Here is a 16,431-nt window from a genome sequence, read left to right as displayed (position 1 = left end):
TCCAGTTGTGTTCTCTTTGCCAGAACCGAAGTTTTTGTTATCTTATTATATTTTTAATTTGAATGTGAATGTTTAGGAGGAAATTAAACATCTCCATTGAGCACAGGTCCTACCATACCCTACTGTCTTACATCCGGCCTGATTCATATATTTATGTCACTTGTGCAGCCCCACTGGGCATTTACCATTATAACACTTGAAAATACAAGCAATAGTTTCTTCAAGGCCAGCCATCTAGTTCTCCCATGGGTGGGAGGAGGGGAATTCTCAAAGCTAACTTAGTTCTATTGCCCAATCACAGATAGTGCTCTCTAGCTATGCTTTGGTGTTATTTTTGGCATTCTGTGCATTACCACAGTATTTCTGCCAGGGTGAATAACTCTCATTCCACAAATCCCAGGATGTTAACATCTTCCTTATCAAATGGGGGAGATCCATAAGGAAACTGACTTTAGAATGGATGTTTTCTCAGGCAGACTGTCTCCCACGTTGGCAGTAAATGTCAAAGCTAATAGTTGGCATGGTGCTTGATATTCACAGGGCTGAAAGAGGCTCTTGATCCATAATGATGCTTAATTCCACCAGATCAATCTCTGAGTGGAAATTAAGAGCTCTCATCCCTGAAGCATCTAATTTATCTCTGCCTCATGCAGGTTGGAATATTCCTTATGAATTCAACGAATCCGACCTGAGGATTAGTATGCGGCAGACCCAGATGTTTCTGAATGACTACAAGGAGGTGCCGTTGGATGCTCTGAGCTACCTGACAGGTATTTACGGAAGGAGGCTTTGGCAACCATAAACGTCCACGATTGTGCTCCACCTTCCTGCTCCTCTGCTTCCACCTCCATTTGTTTACTGACTCACTCATGCTTTCAACAGACATGGAGCTCTTAATGATGCTGGTCCCCACGCTGGATATTGTAAAACAAACAAACCAACAAAAACAAAACACACACACAGAAAAATCAAGATCAATCCCTCCCTTTAAGGGGTGCACAGTCTACAAAGCGAGGGAAATATAACAAAATAAATAACAGTACAGTGGTAAGTTCAGTAAGAGAAACATTTATAAGATAGCACAATGATTACATTTCAGACATGGGGTGGGGATGATTAGGGAAAACTTCCTGAAGGCGTGAAAGATGGTTTTGAGGGATAAGTAGGAGTTTTACAAGTGGAAGAAGAAAGCAGGGGCAGGTGGTGGGAAAAAGGAAGGAGAGCAGTCCCAGCAGAGGTACCCCGAGGTGAAAATGACACGTGCTGTTTTGTATGAAAGCAATTCATCAGCAATCTTTTATCAGTCATCCAGTATATACTAGTACATAATATGGAAGAATGTAAATATATAAGACTTGGTCACTGCCCTCAAGAAGCACACCATGTAATCCCAGAGATAGGAGGTAAACTATAGATGAGCTAAATGAATGGATTACCATGGCCAAAAGTCAAAATGCAGCTCAATAGAAAAACCTGGGCATCTTCCAGGTCACACACAAGTTCCTCCCTCAACTCTGGATCCTTTCCCCAGTCATACGGCAGGCACTTTATCTACATCATTCAGTCTTCACAGCAATCTTATGAGCTTCACTTTAGTGACCCTGTTTTACAACTGACAAGACCGAGGCCTTAGAGCAGTGGTTCTCAACCAAGGGTGATTTTGTCTCCTAGGGGACATCTGACAAACTGAGGAGACATTTTTTGTTGTCACAACTAAATGGATGTGCTACTGGGTAGAGGCCAAGGATGCTGTTAAACATCCTACAATGCACAGGACAGCCCCCTACAACACAGAGCTACCCAGTCCAACATGTTAATCGTGCCAAGATTGAGAAATCCTGCTTTAGAGTGATTAAATTCATTTGTAAAAGGTGACAGAGACCTTAACTCAGCAGAGTGTCTCCTAAACCAAAACCCCAAGTGACACACAACATAAGTTCAGTGGATTTTAGTTAGGTGAAAGAACTTTTCCAAAGAAGTGAGCCATATTCCCATTATTCCAGACCACACAGAAGCACATCCCAGAGCTCCCCTTCAGATCAGAGAATGAGTGCATAATTGCCCTGGGATGAGGTCTTAGTATTGAACTGCCTGCCGCTCATAAACCAACCTGCTCCAACTGTGCCAGCTGGCTTGAGGATAGTCACTTTCCAACTGCACCAGTCAGGATAGACTAGTTAGTCTGAGATAACAAGCAATCCCCAAATCTCAAGGGTGTGAGACATTTCTTGCCCATTCTGCATGTCCAGTGTGAATTGGCAAGGGTCTCTGCTCATTGTAATTATCTATCAGGGGCACAGTTGGCAAAGGCTCCACCAACTTTTGATGCCACCATCTCAACATACACTTATGTGGTCACTGCCACAGGGTAGCACTGAAAAGCTCATGCCAGGAGTTAAATGTGCAAGAACTTGTCACCTGGCCCCACCTCACTGCCAGAGGCCCCGGGAGTTATAACCTTCCTATGTACCTGGAAGGAAAGAAGATCAGATAGAGATGATTATTAGAGCTCTGTACTGACCGCAAGAGACAGACTAACCAAAGAGACAGGTCTTATTTGGAGAGTGGTTATCGAATTAGATGGGCCAAAGTCAAATACATTCTTAATCTGGTACCCCCAACCCTGTAGCAGAGCCAATGGAGAATCTAGAAGAGATATAAGGCACATCCAGACCCCTTTAGGAACTTGTGCTCTTGCTACAAAGAGGAGACATATAAGTAAAGAAATGCACCTTCCTTCATAAACATAAAACCCAGAGCCTATAAGGGTATCCCCTGAAGCAAAATTTGCTGATGAGAGAGTGGAGGTGGGACCCTGAATCATGACTCTGTACCTAAGGTTTACCTTCACTTGTAGTCCCTCTTTGGTACTCTCTAGCACTGCCATGCTGACTTCAGGGGGGAGCTACTCTCCCTTTAATATTGTAGTTCTAGTGTTGTCATAAATCTCTTTACAGCTGGGACAAACTATAATGTTCAAACTAAACTTTGCTAAAGGCCTGAGAGGTCAACAGAGAGAGATCTAGATGGTCTGGCTTAAGGTCAAACAGTTTTTGTAGGGCTCAAATTACTCAGTAGGTATGAGCTTACCCTTAGTCTCTTACTTCTTCCTTAATGAGCCACCAGGATGCTCCTCCTAGACATTTAGACCCCTCCAATACCAAGAGAGGCTGAGGCCTCCTCAACTTGAGCCATACTTCCTGTTTCATGTCCGTAGACCTTCCCCTTCCTAGAATGATTGGAATTGGAAATGAGCCCACCCTTCAGGGGAGCCCTTGCATGCAAACACACACCACACACACACACGCACACACACACGCACACACACACACACACAGATGTCTTTTCCTTGCAGACTAGTGTGTTGTCCCCAGCTTCCAGATACCAGGTGGTACCCACATACTGTGGAATCTGATCCAGCTAGAAAATGTATCCTGGGTTGGTGAGACGGATTTGATGGCCCCTCAAAAAATTACCTAATTCTTTTTGTAGAAATCTGAGTGTAGAAACCTGAGTCTCAGAGAATGATGTTGATGATGGGGATGGGGGTAGGAGAGTCATATCCCAAAGAAGTATATATAGGATAATCTTAATTTTCTAAACTATACGTATTTGTAAAAGCTGTAATTGAATGTTTTCTATATGCTAAGCATTGTACTAAATGCTTTATAAGCGTTGTTAACCACAACGACGTAAGATAGGTATGCAGTTATCTCTACTTCTAGACAGATGAGAAACTGCTAATAAATGGCAAAAGTTGGAGCCCAGAAACTGGCTGTAATTGGAGCTCAGTACTGTCTCATGCCAGAGTTCTTGCCCTGAACCACATTTCTATAATGCCTTTCACATTTATGTACACATACACCCAAATGTCCAGACAAATGTCTGGAAGATGCCTAAATGTTAACAGTTACCTTTGTTGGAATTATTGGTGATTGTATTGCTTTTCTTTCAGTTTATCACTATTTTCTAATTTCTAATATGGTGAACATGTATTATTTTTGTAGCAACCATAATACCAAAAAGGCCTGGTCTCATCCCAAACTGAGCATGGTTTTAGCAACCCTGTGTCTCAGCAGAGCTCCTTGGCTGGATGAATCCTCTATTTTAGGTTATTGACCAAGTTCATTATGGGCTCAACTTCTTCTTCTGTTGGTTGTCCCCAGGGGAATGTAATTATGGAGGCAGAGTGACAGATGACAAAGACAGAAGGCTCCTACTGTCCCTTCTGTCCACGTTCTACTGTAAGGAAATTGAGCAGGACCATTACTGTCTTGCTCCTGGAGACACTTACTACATCCCTCCTCATGGCTCCTACCAGGTGAGGGGCAGGGGAGGGAGAGGTCCCTCTGTCCCCCCAGAGGGGCTTGGCAGTCTCCATGTGGCTAGGGTTGCAGTGTATCCAAGGAGGGCCCAGGGATAGCTTGGGCTTCCTGACTCGGGTCCATAAGCTATTTCAAATCTTCCCAAAAGTCTACAAGATAGACATTATTACTGTTTAATGAATGCTGGGCATTTGGTAGACAAGATCTTTCAAAATATGGGGTCCATCTGGGGAGAAGGGGGAGGGATGTTTAAGATGAAGCCTTGGTGGTGAACAGGATGGAAATTGCTACTTGAAATCAAAGGTTCAGAAGGTGGCAAAGGGAGGGACAGAAAAACTGGATGGGAGAATGATAAAAGGAAGAAGAAAACAAGAAATCTGAAGGCAGAATGAAAAGGGCTTACTTTCATCGAGGACCTGTTAATGTGCCAAAGCCTTATTCCTTCATAACCTCATTCATTTTCCCACTTACAGATAAGGAAACTGGGCTTTCAGGTGACTAGCTCAAGGTTACACAGTTGGTTTAAGATGGAGCTAGGATCCAAATCCTGTTCTGCCTGAATCCAAACCCAGTTTTTGTCTCCAAAGCTAAGACTGCTGGGGGAGCAGGGAGGAAGCCAGCAGAGGTGGGAGGGGAGATACTCAGTCGATCTACCTTCATACTCATGCTCACTCCTCCGAAACCTGTATGAGGGAAAGCTTGGAATGTCTTGGCCCCAGTGTTGTGTGCGTGTGTGTGTCTGTGGCCTGTGCTACCGAAACAGTGTGATTCCTGCGTGGGTCTGCTCTGGCAAAACCTTGGGTGATCTGTGGGACCCCAAGGAACCTGAACTTATGTCAACTGAAGATTTCCTTTCCAGTCCTATATTGAATATCTCAGGAACCTCTCTATCACAGCCCACCCAGACGTGTTTGGCCTGCACGAGAATGCCGATATCACCAAAGACAACCAGGAAACCAACCAGCTGTTTCAAGGGGTGCTGCTGACCCTCCCTAGGCAGTCAGGAGGGAGTGGCAAGTCCCCTCAGGTAACCAGGCTTGAGTTCAATTTCCCAGGCAATTTTTCATCTAGTGGGCATGCAGGATTGTGGCTGATGACCAAGAAGGCAGAAGAGTGGAGGCCTGGCAGACCCCTGAGGGAGGATATGGGTGCTCTGGTCTTACTGCTGAGAGTCTTTAAATACTGAGCTGGAAGAGCACCAGTGTTTCTAAAATGTCAGCTATTCCTATATAACCTTCATGATTCGTTGCTATATCCACATATCATCTGTATTCCATTTACATAATACTTAAAACTAAATCTCTTTTGCTTAAAAACATTTATTTAAAAAACTGCACATCAGGAAAATAAGTGGAAACCCAGTACCATTTCCATAATATCGTGACAGCCACAAAAACAAAACAAAGGCTAAACATTAGTAGGTTTTTCCAGATGCTGCTGCTGATGTCTTTCTGGCTCCTTGGGAAAAGGGGAGGATCAGCAAGTGTTACAGAGCAGTCTCAGCCCCGACCTGAGACTTTCTCCTTGAAGGGAATGAAAGGAAAAGGGTAGCCAAAACTTGACAAGAGAGTGACTTTCTTATCACGTGATTCAACATTATTTGCTCTATGTCCTGGAAACACCTGGAATCATTTTGGGTGTCTCTTGTGATCATTCCACACATTGTGAAGGACTGATCCTGTCCACCCTCCTTGGTCTACAGATGAGGGCAAAACAAACCCTACAAGAAGTGACCCACTTCAAGGCATTCAGAAACACAGAGGCAGTGCCAGGCCCAGAACCACATCTCCTGACTCCACCCTGATCTCTCCTTTCCTTCTCTTCCCTTCCCCAGCTTCTGAGCTACTCCATGTTCAACCCTGCTCAGCTGTGGACTTTGCATACAGTTGGCCTTGCATATCCACAGGTTCTGCATCCTTGAATTAGACCACAGATTGAAATATTCAGAAAAAAAAATTCCAGAAATTTCCAAAAAGCAAAACTTGCATTCACCCCACTTCAGCAATTATTAAAAAGCATTTACATTGTACTCACAATTATTTACATAGCATTTAATTGTATTAGGTATTATAAGTAATCTAGAAATGATTTAAAGTAGGGGGGGAGGGGTGATGTGTGTAGGTTCTATGCAAATACTACACCATTTTCTATTAGGGACTTGACCATCTGTGGAGTTTGGTCTTGCAGCCAATCCCTAATTGATACCAAGGGATGATTGTATTTGGTTTCTCAATTTGGTTCATACTACCATAAGTGGTAATATGTGTGAAGATAAAGCAGCCTGGTTTGTGTGTCTCAGCTTAGGGATGGAAATTCCCCTCACAGTGGGAAGAGGGAAGGAAGTGTACATTCCAGCCTCCTCGAGCCAAAGGATGGCAGAGCCGTGTTTCTCTCCCACACCCACACCCACGTCCCACTCCTCCTCTTCCTACTCTTCCTCTAGGCCTGTCCCCTCCCTACTTGCTAAACTCACTGCCATGGGCTATTCTTAATGCTGAGGAATGGCCTACTGCCTTCCCAGGTGTCCATGTCACTGGCACAGAGCAAAGTCCCACCTGCACCAGGAGCTGGTCCTAAGGGGCTGGCTATGAGAGCCTTGGGAGATTGTCTCCCAGGGGTGACCTTGAAGATTGGAGTTCTGCAGGGTTCAGCACTGCCCTGAGTCTACCTGGCTGGCTGAGCATGAATTCCCCACCTGGCCCTCAGGCCCTTGCTCAGGACTTTCATTTTTCAGCTTAGAGGTGATGTCTTCCCTAAGGCTGGGGGCAGGGGTGGGGGTGTGGGAGTGGGTGGGATGGGTATCCTCCTTCCCCTCAGGGCAGAATTGGCTTCTGTAGGAGAGTTCCCAGAAAGGTCCTGTAGACTGTGTTTAAAAAGACAAAGGCTCACTGCTTCAGGTTTAACCGGACGAAGCCACAGCCCGCTGGCCTTGTGTCTCATTCACCTCTCTAATGCTTACACTTTAAGGAAGTGGTTGAGGAGCTGGCCCAGGACCTACTCTCCAAGCTTCCCAATGACTTTGACTTGGAGTTGGTCGTGAAGTTGTACCCTGTGGTCTATGATGAATCTATGAACACTGTCCTAAGGCAAGAGCTCATCAGATTCAACAGGTGGGCTGTATGGTCTTACTTGGATCCTGGGAGTTAGTGTGAGGGGTAGAATCTAATGGGCAGTAACTAGAATGGATACTTGATAAGAGTTGCTGTGCAGAGTTGGTTTGCCCTACCTTGTAGGGAGGGCTGTAAATAGGGCCATCCCAGCATGTGTTGGCCCAGGGTTAAATCAGTTCCTTCTATTCATTCTCTCTTGTTCATTCATATGACATCTGTAAACTGGGGTTAAAACCAATACCAAGCACAGGCTAATAGTAAAAGTAATCATTAAAGCCACTTTTATTGAGCCTTTAGTGCTAGATATGGCTCCAAGCACCACTCATGCCTTTGCATTCAAACCACACAACAGTCTTTAAAAATATGCACAGTTAGTAATCCCTCTACCACTATTTTACAAATGAGAAAACTGAGACAGAAGGGCTAAGTAACTTGCTCAAGGTCACACAGTCATTCAGTGGCAGAACTGAGTTTGAATCCAGGCTCTCTGATTCCAGAGCCCATGCACTTAGCCAGTATGTGAAATCAGGGTAAACTTAGAAAGGGATGAGGAACAGTTCATCCCATTGCCACTACCACAGGGGTAAGGAAGGGCTATTATAAGATGGCCATGGGGCTAAGGGTCTCTGGCCTTCTATTCTAGTCCCTCCTCACTTCTCCTCCAGGTACTAGAGCATAGAGCCCAGTGGGATCACCTTGATTTGATTTCTAGATAGTCAAAACTGAAAGAGTTCCCAAACACCATCTAGGCCAGATGAGGAAATTCATCACTTCTGCCTCCAAGTCAAGGTTCTTGCTGCTCCAAATACTCTTAAGTGCTGCTGTCTCCATTTTGCTTCATTGGTCATTGCTCAGTTTTAGGGACAGCCCTGATGCCGAAAGCCTGGTGAACTTGAAGAATGTCAACTAAGAATTTCTTGAGCCCCTTAGTCTTAGGGTTACTCCCTAGAGTCAGTAGGCAGTTGCCGTGTGGATGACCAAGCAAAGTATGGGGTGTGAGTCAAGGATGCGGACTACTTGAGTCAGATACCTTGGTATGATGGGTTGTAGTCCTCATTCATCCAGACACCAGGCCAATGGCTTTCCTCCTCGGCCACTCATTCTCTGCTAAGGTCACTGGAGCTCTTGGTGGTTACAGGGGCCTTCACTAGCCTTTACCACTGGCCATTGTAATATAAGAGAAGAGGGTAACAGCAATCTTATATTCCAGAGATGCTCAGGATTAACTACTTTGGGCAATATTGTAACATACTTCCCCACTACCTTTTTTTGGCCTACTCACCCAGTGGTATGAGAAGCCCAAAATGACAGTTCAGCTTCCAATTCAGGGGAACCATTATTGTGTCTTCTAGGGCAAATATTCCTGCCTTGAGTACTAAAAATCTTGAAACTAGCAGAGCTCATAGTCTCAAGAATAGAAAGAAAACTTTTTCCAGTAGGTTTCAGGTATAATAGAGGTCTGTGGTATAATCCCGCAGAGGGTAGTTTTGCTCTTGACTCCTCAGCCAAGCACATACACCAATAACACGTTTGAACCTTAAATTCCTCTTAATATAAATGTTTAGTGGTTACACATCCAGGAATCCCTTTCTTGCGTTTGAGCATTCTCATGTCCATTTGGCTGGGATTCCATAAGTCTTTGGACATGACAAGCTCTCTCTGGTAGCAGAGTCTTTGGCACTCTCAGCTGAATTCCCTCTGTACTTGATGAGGCCTCATAACAGAGGCCAGAGAGAGAGAGACAGGTGATCTTGGCATCTTTCAGGCTGCCCTTCAGCTGCCTTTTCTCAGGTATGCATGCACCTCATAGTCTATAAAAAGAACAACTTTGGCAATATAGATCAGAAGCCTTAAAATTGCATTACCCTTTGACCCAGAAATTCTACTTTTAGTAAGAATATCATTATAAATTTCCGCAGTGATTAATATAGATGGATGTTCCTAGTAATGTTGTTTGCAGTGACAACAGTCTAGAAATAATATGTTTCAGTGATAGAGGAACAGTTAAATTAAATGGAACACCTTGCAGTCATTAAAAAGGACGATTTTAGTTTGGTCTCTATTGAATTGGAAAGATGTTCCTTATATGCTAAGAGAGAAAAACGAATTACAAAAAACACATATATAGTATGATCCCATTAAAAAATAATTTGTGTTTACACATAGAAAAATCTAGAAAGATATACATCAAAGTTATCTTTAGGTGGTGAGATAATGGGTGATTTAATTTTTTCTCATCTTTACAATTCTTCTATCATGAATGTATATTATCTGACTTTTTAAAGGGAGGAAAAGTAAAAGGAGACTTGGAGTCAGTGTACTTGGGATAGAATGAGGTCACTGGGGAGCCAGGCTGAGTCTGCTCCTTTGTTCTTGCAGATTGACCAAAGTGGTTCGCATAAGCCTCATCGACGTTGACCGAGCAATTAAAGGGCAGGTTTTGATGTCCTCGGAGCTGGAGGATGTCTTCAGTAGCATGCTTGTGGGTAAAGTGCCAGCCATGTGGATGGCCAAGTCCTACCCATCACTGAAGCCCCTGGGAGGCTACATGGCTGACCTGCTAGCCCGCTTGGCCTTCTTCCAGGTACCTTGGAGTCAGGGTAACTGGGCACCTGGCATTCTCCTTCAGGTGGAGAGGACGTTCTGAAATGACGGATCAGAGGCAGAGGGAGTAGGGCAGCCTCACAGCATCCTGGACTGAGCACCTACTGGAAACAGTCTTACCAGGGTTGAGGGCAGGAGGGAGACTTTTCAAAGTCCCTGAAAAGATTATAGCCTCTAGAGGCAGGAGTGGGAACCAGAATAAATGTCACAAACTGGTGTCTCATGGGCCACAGCTCATGGGCTAGTAGATAGATTTGGTTTGGCTGCTTGGTTATTTAAAAATTTGAGCTAGCATATGAACACTGGATTGTTACATATCAAAATACAGATGTTTGTCCTGCAAAAACAGGAAGACCTGAAACGATGGACCTGCATTCCTGCATGGCAACTATTACTGGAGATGAGTGGCTGTGGCTCAGGTTAGACAAGGCACACACTCTCCACTGCTACGGTCCCTACCACGCTCTACCGTATCCCTGACACCCGCCTGCACCCGCGCTTTTCTTAAAGTAGAGATATATTTCATTGTACTTTCGTTTCAAAGGGGGAAAATATAAGCTAAACTGAGAGGGATGCCTGTTTCAAGAAAAATGAGAAAAAGCGTATTTCTTTATGGAACTTGTATTACCTGCCTTTGAACAATCTTTGTTGTGTTGTGGACTTTGCATTTTTATTTCTGTGGCTCTCCAGGAATGGATTGACAACGGGCCTCCTGTGGTCTTTTGGATCTCTGGATTCTACTTTACACAGTCTTTTTTGACAGGTGTCTCTCAGAAGTATGCTCGGAAATACGCCATCCCCATTGACCACATCGGATTTGAGTTTGAGGTAAGGGGCGTCTTGGGTTAGATCAACTCAAAGGGCCAACCAGAGAAAGCAGTGCTGTCCCTTTCCTTGAGTCCAAACATTTGGATCTGTTAAGGCTCAAATACTTCCGAGATGGTACAAATGAGTTATTTAGCATGACTTAAAGTAGCTACAAAAGTTATTCCCAACAGAATCAGAGGATTCCTAAGCCTTTGTCTCTGTGTGTATAAAAAGGAATCTTTCCAGAGGAAAATTCTGCCACAGTTGTATGGAGAAAAATGAAAGCACCTTCCACATTGTTTATTCAACATGGTGGACTCTTCATTTGGAAGGATGTTAATGGTCTTGTGTAGTGCTTTGCTTAAAGTCAAAGGAATGGCCAATAGTCAAGTATCACCCAGTCCATATTTGGAGAGAAAGTAGTAAGATGGACTGTTATAGAGCATTATAGAATTTTAAATTCTATAGAAAGATTCTTTGAAATCATCTAGTCTGGAGGTCACAAACTGATTGCCCTAGGTCTTTATTTAGTTTATAAATGAACTTACCTTGATTGGCCTTTGAAGACAATGCTAAGCCAAAATTAATGCAATAAGAAAGCAAAATAATGGGAATAAACACTGGAAAAAAGATAAAACTATCTTTTTTGATGTTGAAATGATTGTATACCTAGAAATCCTAAAAACACACCTATCAGAATTAATAGAATTTGTAAGATGACTGGATACTGGTTAAATATACAAAAATCCTTTTCCTATTCTAGCAATAAATACTTAGAAATAGAAATGGGAAAAACATTCCATTAACAATAACAAAAAGATTAGAATTTGAATGATTTTAAATGGAGCTCGTGCTCTCTGCTTCACCATAATCCCCTCCACCCCGCTATTCTCCTACACCTAGACCATTTTCTGCATTTATTAGAAGAAATTTATCACCTCTGAATCTAAACAGTTGTATGCTGGAGCTGGCTCATACTAAGTCACCAGAACCTGTTAAAGCTGGTTGTTAAACAATTGATAGGCTGAAATTGACCATGGTGGGAGTCTTTACGCCACAGAACTTGACAGAAACTACAAATCAAGCTTTCACTTCTCCTGCTAGAGAACTGTTTTACCAGCATGCATCTGAACCTAACCCCTCACTACAGATCCAGGTTCAGAAAGAGGAAAGATTGTGCAAGGCCACTAAGCTAGGTAACAGTTAATGTGGCCTCCTGGCTCTTACTTTAGTGCATTCTCTGTGCCTGCCATATATAAGGGCAGCATGCTAACTAGAAATCAGACCTGGCCCATGTAGCAGGCAGGAATATTATCAGAGAAGCCCCAATGTCCTGGGAAATGCATCCTGGGAAAGGCAGACAGTAAAGCCAGTTTGTACTTTCTCAATCTCTTAATGCTGCCTCATTTAGGAAAATGGCAGATAATGGAACTCACAGCTTCCTGTCTTCCAGGTAACCACACAAGAAACAGTCATGGAGAATAACCCAGAAGATGGGGCCTACATAAAAGGACTCTTCTTAGAAGGTGCCCGTTGGGATAGGGAAAGGATGCAGATCGGGGAGTCTCTCCCCAGAATCCTCTATGACCCATTGCCCATTATTTGGCTGAAACCTGGGGAAAATGCAATGTTTCTGCATCAGAACATTTATGTGTGCCCAGTCTATAAAACAAGTGCCCGAAGAGGTATCCTCTCCACCACAGGCCACTCCACAAACTATGTCCTATCCATTGAACTCCCAACCGACAGGCCCCAGAAGCACTGGATAAACTGAGGAGTAGCCTCACTGTGCCAGCTAGATAACTGATGGCATCTGTCTCAACACAGAAAATAAAAGGAACTTCATTCTTTTTTCTTTTTTTTTTTTAAGAAGACATTGGGGGTAGGAGTTTATTAATTATTTTTGCTGTGTTGGGTCTTCGTTTTTCTGTGCGAGGGCTTTCTCTAGTTGTGGCAAGCAGGGGCCAATCTTCATCGCGTTGCGCGGGCCTCTCACTATCGCGGCCTCTCTTGTTGTGGAGCACAGGCTCCAGACGCGCAGGCTCAGTAGTTGTGGCTCACGGGCCTAGTTGCTCCACGGCATGTGGGATCCTCCCAGACCAGGGCTCGAACCCGTGTCCCCTGCATTAGCAGGCAGATTCTCAACCACTGCGCCACCAGGGAAGCCCAGGAACTTCATTCTTGACTGAAATCTAGCTTTCCTTTCTTGATAGTCACATGGGATGATGATGATGATGATGATGATAACCATTATATTAATGGAGCACTTGCTATGAGCCAGGTATTTTAGAGCATTCCTATAAAGTGGGTTATTATCCTTAATTTATGGCTGCAGAAACCATGATATAGAGAAAGCAATATTTTCCAAATCAGATAGCTACTAAAATAGTGGAGCCTAGATTTGAACACAGGCAGTGGGACTCTTCAACCTAGACCTTTAGTCATGTGGCTAAGCTCCCTGGTGGGGTTTTTTTTTTTTTTCCTATTATTTTGCCGTAACTGTCACTGATCTTTAATTGCTTCTCTCCTAGTCTATTCACATGGGCTAACATTAGGGCTTCTCATAGGTTGAAAGATGCTTGGGTGATTTTTATTTTTTAAAGGCTCTTGATGTATTTAAAATGTACTTCTCACAACAATCTTATGCAGTATTATCGTTATCTCCATTTCAGTGATGCAGAGATGGAGGCTTAGAAAAGTAACTAGCTCAGTTTTACAGCTAGCCAGTGGTAGAACTGGGACCCCAATTCTTCTCCACTAGCCTACACAGATGGGCAGAAATTCCAGGAAGGAAGGAGACACGAGAGAACCATTATTTGTTGCTTGCCATGGTTTGTCCCTGGGCCTTTAGATATTTTGCTTGTACCTATGTTGGATATGATTGTCTCCCCCTCTAGAGGTTCTAGACTAACTTGCCTACAATTATCCAGCTCTTTCACATTAAAAAGCCAGGTTTTGAGCCAAGGTCTGTCTGGCTCTAGAACCTGTGCATTTTTCACTGCTTCACGCTGCCTCCTTGCTGAGGACTTCGCTATATTGTGATGTAGAATCTTAGAAGAGGTGTGTAGTTCCAACAACCATGTCCAAGAAACTTCTAGTTTATCACTGTTTCTCCCCAGGGCCAGCTGGAAGAGAATCCTGAGGGAGATAAAAATCAAATTCTTGATATATTCTCAACCAACTCTCTCTTGTGGCTCTTTGGCTCTAAATGGCTACTTCTAGGGCATTCCCTAGATGAGCAAAGACATAGATGAGCAAAGACATAAGGCTTTTGGGGAATCTTAATGTGTCTGGCCTGGCTTCCCTGCCTCTTCACTAGAAGAAATGTCCTGACTTGGGGTCTTTGATTTTTCTTAAATGAAGCTTCTGAGAACCACATAAACATATTCCAGAAAACTTGTTTCTTCATGGGAATGTGGAGCCAATCAAATTCTGATTGAGGACTCTGAATTCTGAGATCAGCAAATCATCTAATTGATCCTAAGTGCAAAAGGGGAGTTCTCCAAATCTTGCCTGGGGCCGATAAAGAGACAGTGAGGTGGAGCCACTCTCTTTCAGCTCCAAGTAGGTAGCTTAAAAGCTGTTTCTTGAAGAAACATAACTTTTTCCAATAGAGGAAAGACAATCAGAATTAATAAATAGCTGGAACTGCCTTATTGTCTACTATTCCAAATAGATTGCTAAGCCATGTGAGATGGAAAGACGGTCAGGATCCCAAATCCCTGAATCTTCGACTGGCTAGGTAAGTCACATTCTAAGCCATAAGGCAGTGAGAAGGTTGCTAAGAGAACAACTGAATTTCTCTTACAGTTATCTAACTCCACCTTCAGTGGCAAAAGCTGAGGGAGGCAGGGACTGTTTCGTTCCTCAGGGGTCAAGGGACAGAATGTTCCTGTACGATGGATTAAATTTTTGTAACTTAAAAAATTTCCCTCAATTCAAAAGATTCCCCTAAATTTAAGGTCATTTTCTGTTGGGATCCATGTGTTAATTAATGTCCCCCCACCCCCCCACCAGGAGAGAGCAGTAGGTTCTTCAGGAGTCCTGGTGAATTAGAGGCTGGGGCCCTGGGGCAGAGATAGCCAGAGATCAGCTCCATGAGAAGCTGTAGGCCCTGCCTATAAACACCTCAGCAGATGACATCAGACAAACCTTGTCACCAAGCTAGTCCTTGCTCTTTAAAAATCTAGCTGTTGAGTAAATAGTTTTCAGTCCTTGTCAGCACTGGAAGAAAATTTCATTGAAAGAGGGGATGTAGGGGATACCTTTAAAAGACCAAAGAAGGAGATTTTATAGGGTTGGAGAGAAAATGAAAAGAAAAAATTATAAACAAATAGGTTTCATGGAAAGTTTAGCAGGAAATTATGTTTCTGTGTAATAGAATATGCATCTCTGCAAAGGAGGCTAGGCATATAAAATTCACATTTAGGGAAGATTCCTGGCACACAGAAGGTACTTAGAGGTTAGCTAGCATTAGACGGACTTCCACTTTGGAAGAGTCTGGGTAGGAAGGATGGTTTCTAACCCCTACAGCGTAAAACAAAAATTGCATATTCAAAATCACCTTGAATTACTTAGAAAGGGACAATGATGGAGACAGCAAGTCATGTTTCACTCAGTTCAGCACAGCCAGTTTTTCCTCCAATGTAAGAACAGGTCAGTGTTTCATTGATTGACCACCAGATAAAGCAGTTGACTTGAGTTCACAGGCCTTATATTGCTTTAGAAATACTTAACTTTAAACATCAGAACCACCTCTTGGTAGGGAAATGCTTCCACAATGAGATCAGATACAAGAGTGACTGATGGAATAGCAGACTGATGTCTCCTAATTGAAGCGAGGCTGGGGTATGTGCTCACCGAATGGCCATGGAGGGGCCGACATGCCTGCCAGCACATTTACATTTCTCTCTCTCCATCAAAGGCCTATAGCTGCACTTGTGTTAAATATGTACATGCTGTATCTCTACTGACACAGTAGGATATTTGCTCTCCATGTCACTGCCAAACCCTGTAATACTTACTTATCCTGAGCATGAAAAAGTATGTTCCTGCTCACAGGAACGGGTTTTGAAATTGAAATATACGTATTTTACATTAGAGAATCTGTGTGACAAGTGAATCCTAAATCTAGGTATGGGCAGGAAGTTATCAACTGCTGCTTTTGAGGATCACAAGGCGATTCTGGAAAACAGTACAGAGAGACCAAAATCACTAGAGATTTTTCTTTATTGGTGATTACCCAGCCCCTTTGGAGGTAAGGGGGAATGACGCTGACATACAAATGAACTGCCATGGGAAGCTCACCTGTGTCCACACATGCAGAGGTGTAAGTCCTTTGTGTTTTGATCTCTACTTGTCCCATTTCAGTCTGGATATAATTTGAAAGCCAGCTTAGCTCTTGTACTTCCTAATTATGTTAATGTAAAATTCTCATAATGAATGCAGTATGAGTTTCTAGTGAGCCTTTCAGATCCTAAGTGTATCCAAAGTAATTATAGGCTTTAAGATAAACTAAACATATGCATTTACCTAAGACATGAACTTTTGTGTATGTGTATGTCTGGGGCAGAGATGGGTCTCAT

The 16,431-nt window shown here is 43.3% G+C and overlaps 1 protein-coding gene across 1 annotated transcript in view; it reads left to right on the top strand.

Moving 5' to 3' along the window:
- Positions 1 to 12,653, top strand: part of DNAH3 (dynein axonemal heavy chain 3) — a gene marked incomplete at both ends in the record, with an annotated part of 180,411 nt that extends 167,758 nt beyond the window's left edge. The window contains 8 exon segments of the mRNA XM_079719035.1: positions 654 to 770; positions 4,167 to 4,321; positions 5,185 to 5,352; positions 7,293 to 7,435; positions 9,815 to 10,019; positions 10,730 to 10,867; positions 12,300 to 12,617; positions 12,621 to 12,653. Coding sequence (XP_079575161.1) covers positions 654 to 770; positions 4,167 to 4,321; positions 5,185 to 5,352; positions 7,293 to 7,435; positions 9,815 to 10,019; positions 10,730 to 10,867; positions 12,300 to 12,617; positions 12,621 to 12,653 — 1,277 coding nt within the window.
- Positions 12,654 to 16,431: the final 3,778 nt, after the last annotated feature.

The sequence above is a fragment of the Hyperoodon ampullatus genome, assembly GCF_949752795.1.
Source record: "Hyperoodon ampullatus genome assembly, chromosome: 14".
NCBI lineage: Eukaryota > Metazoa > Chordata > Mammalia > Artiodactyla > Ziphiidae > Hyperoodon > Hyperoodon ampullatus.
The sequence above is the reverse complement of the archived record's forward strand: the minus strand, read 5'-3'. Positions and strand labels throughout refer to the sequence as shown.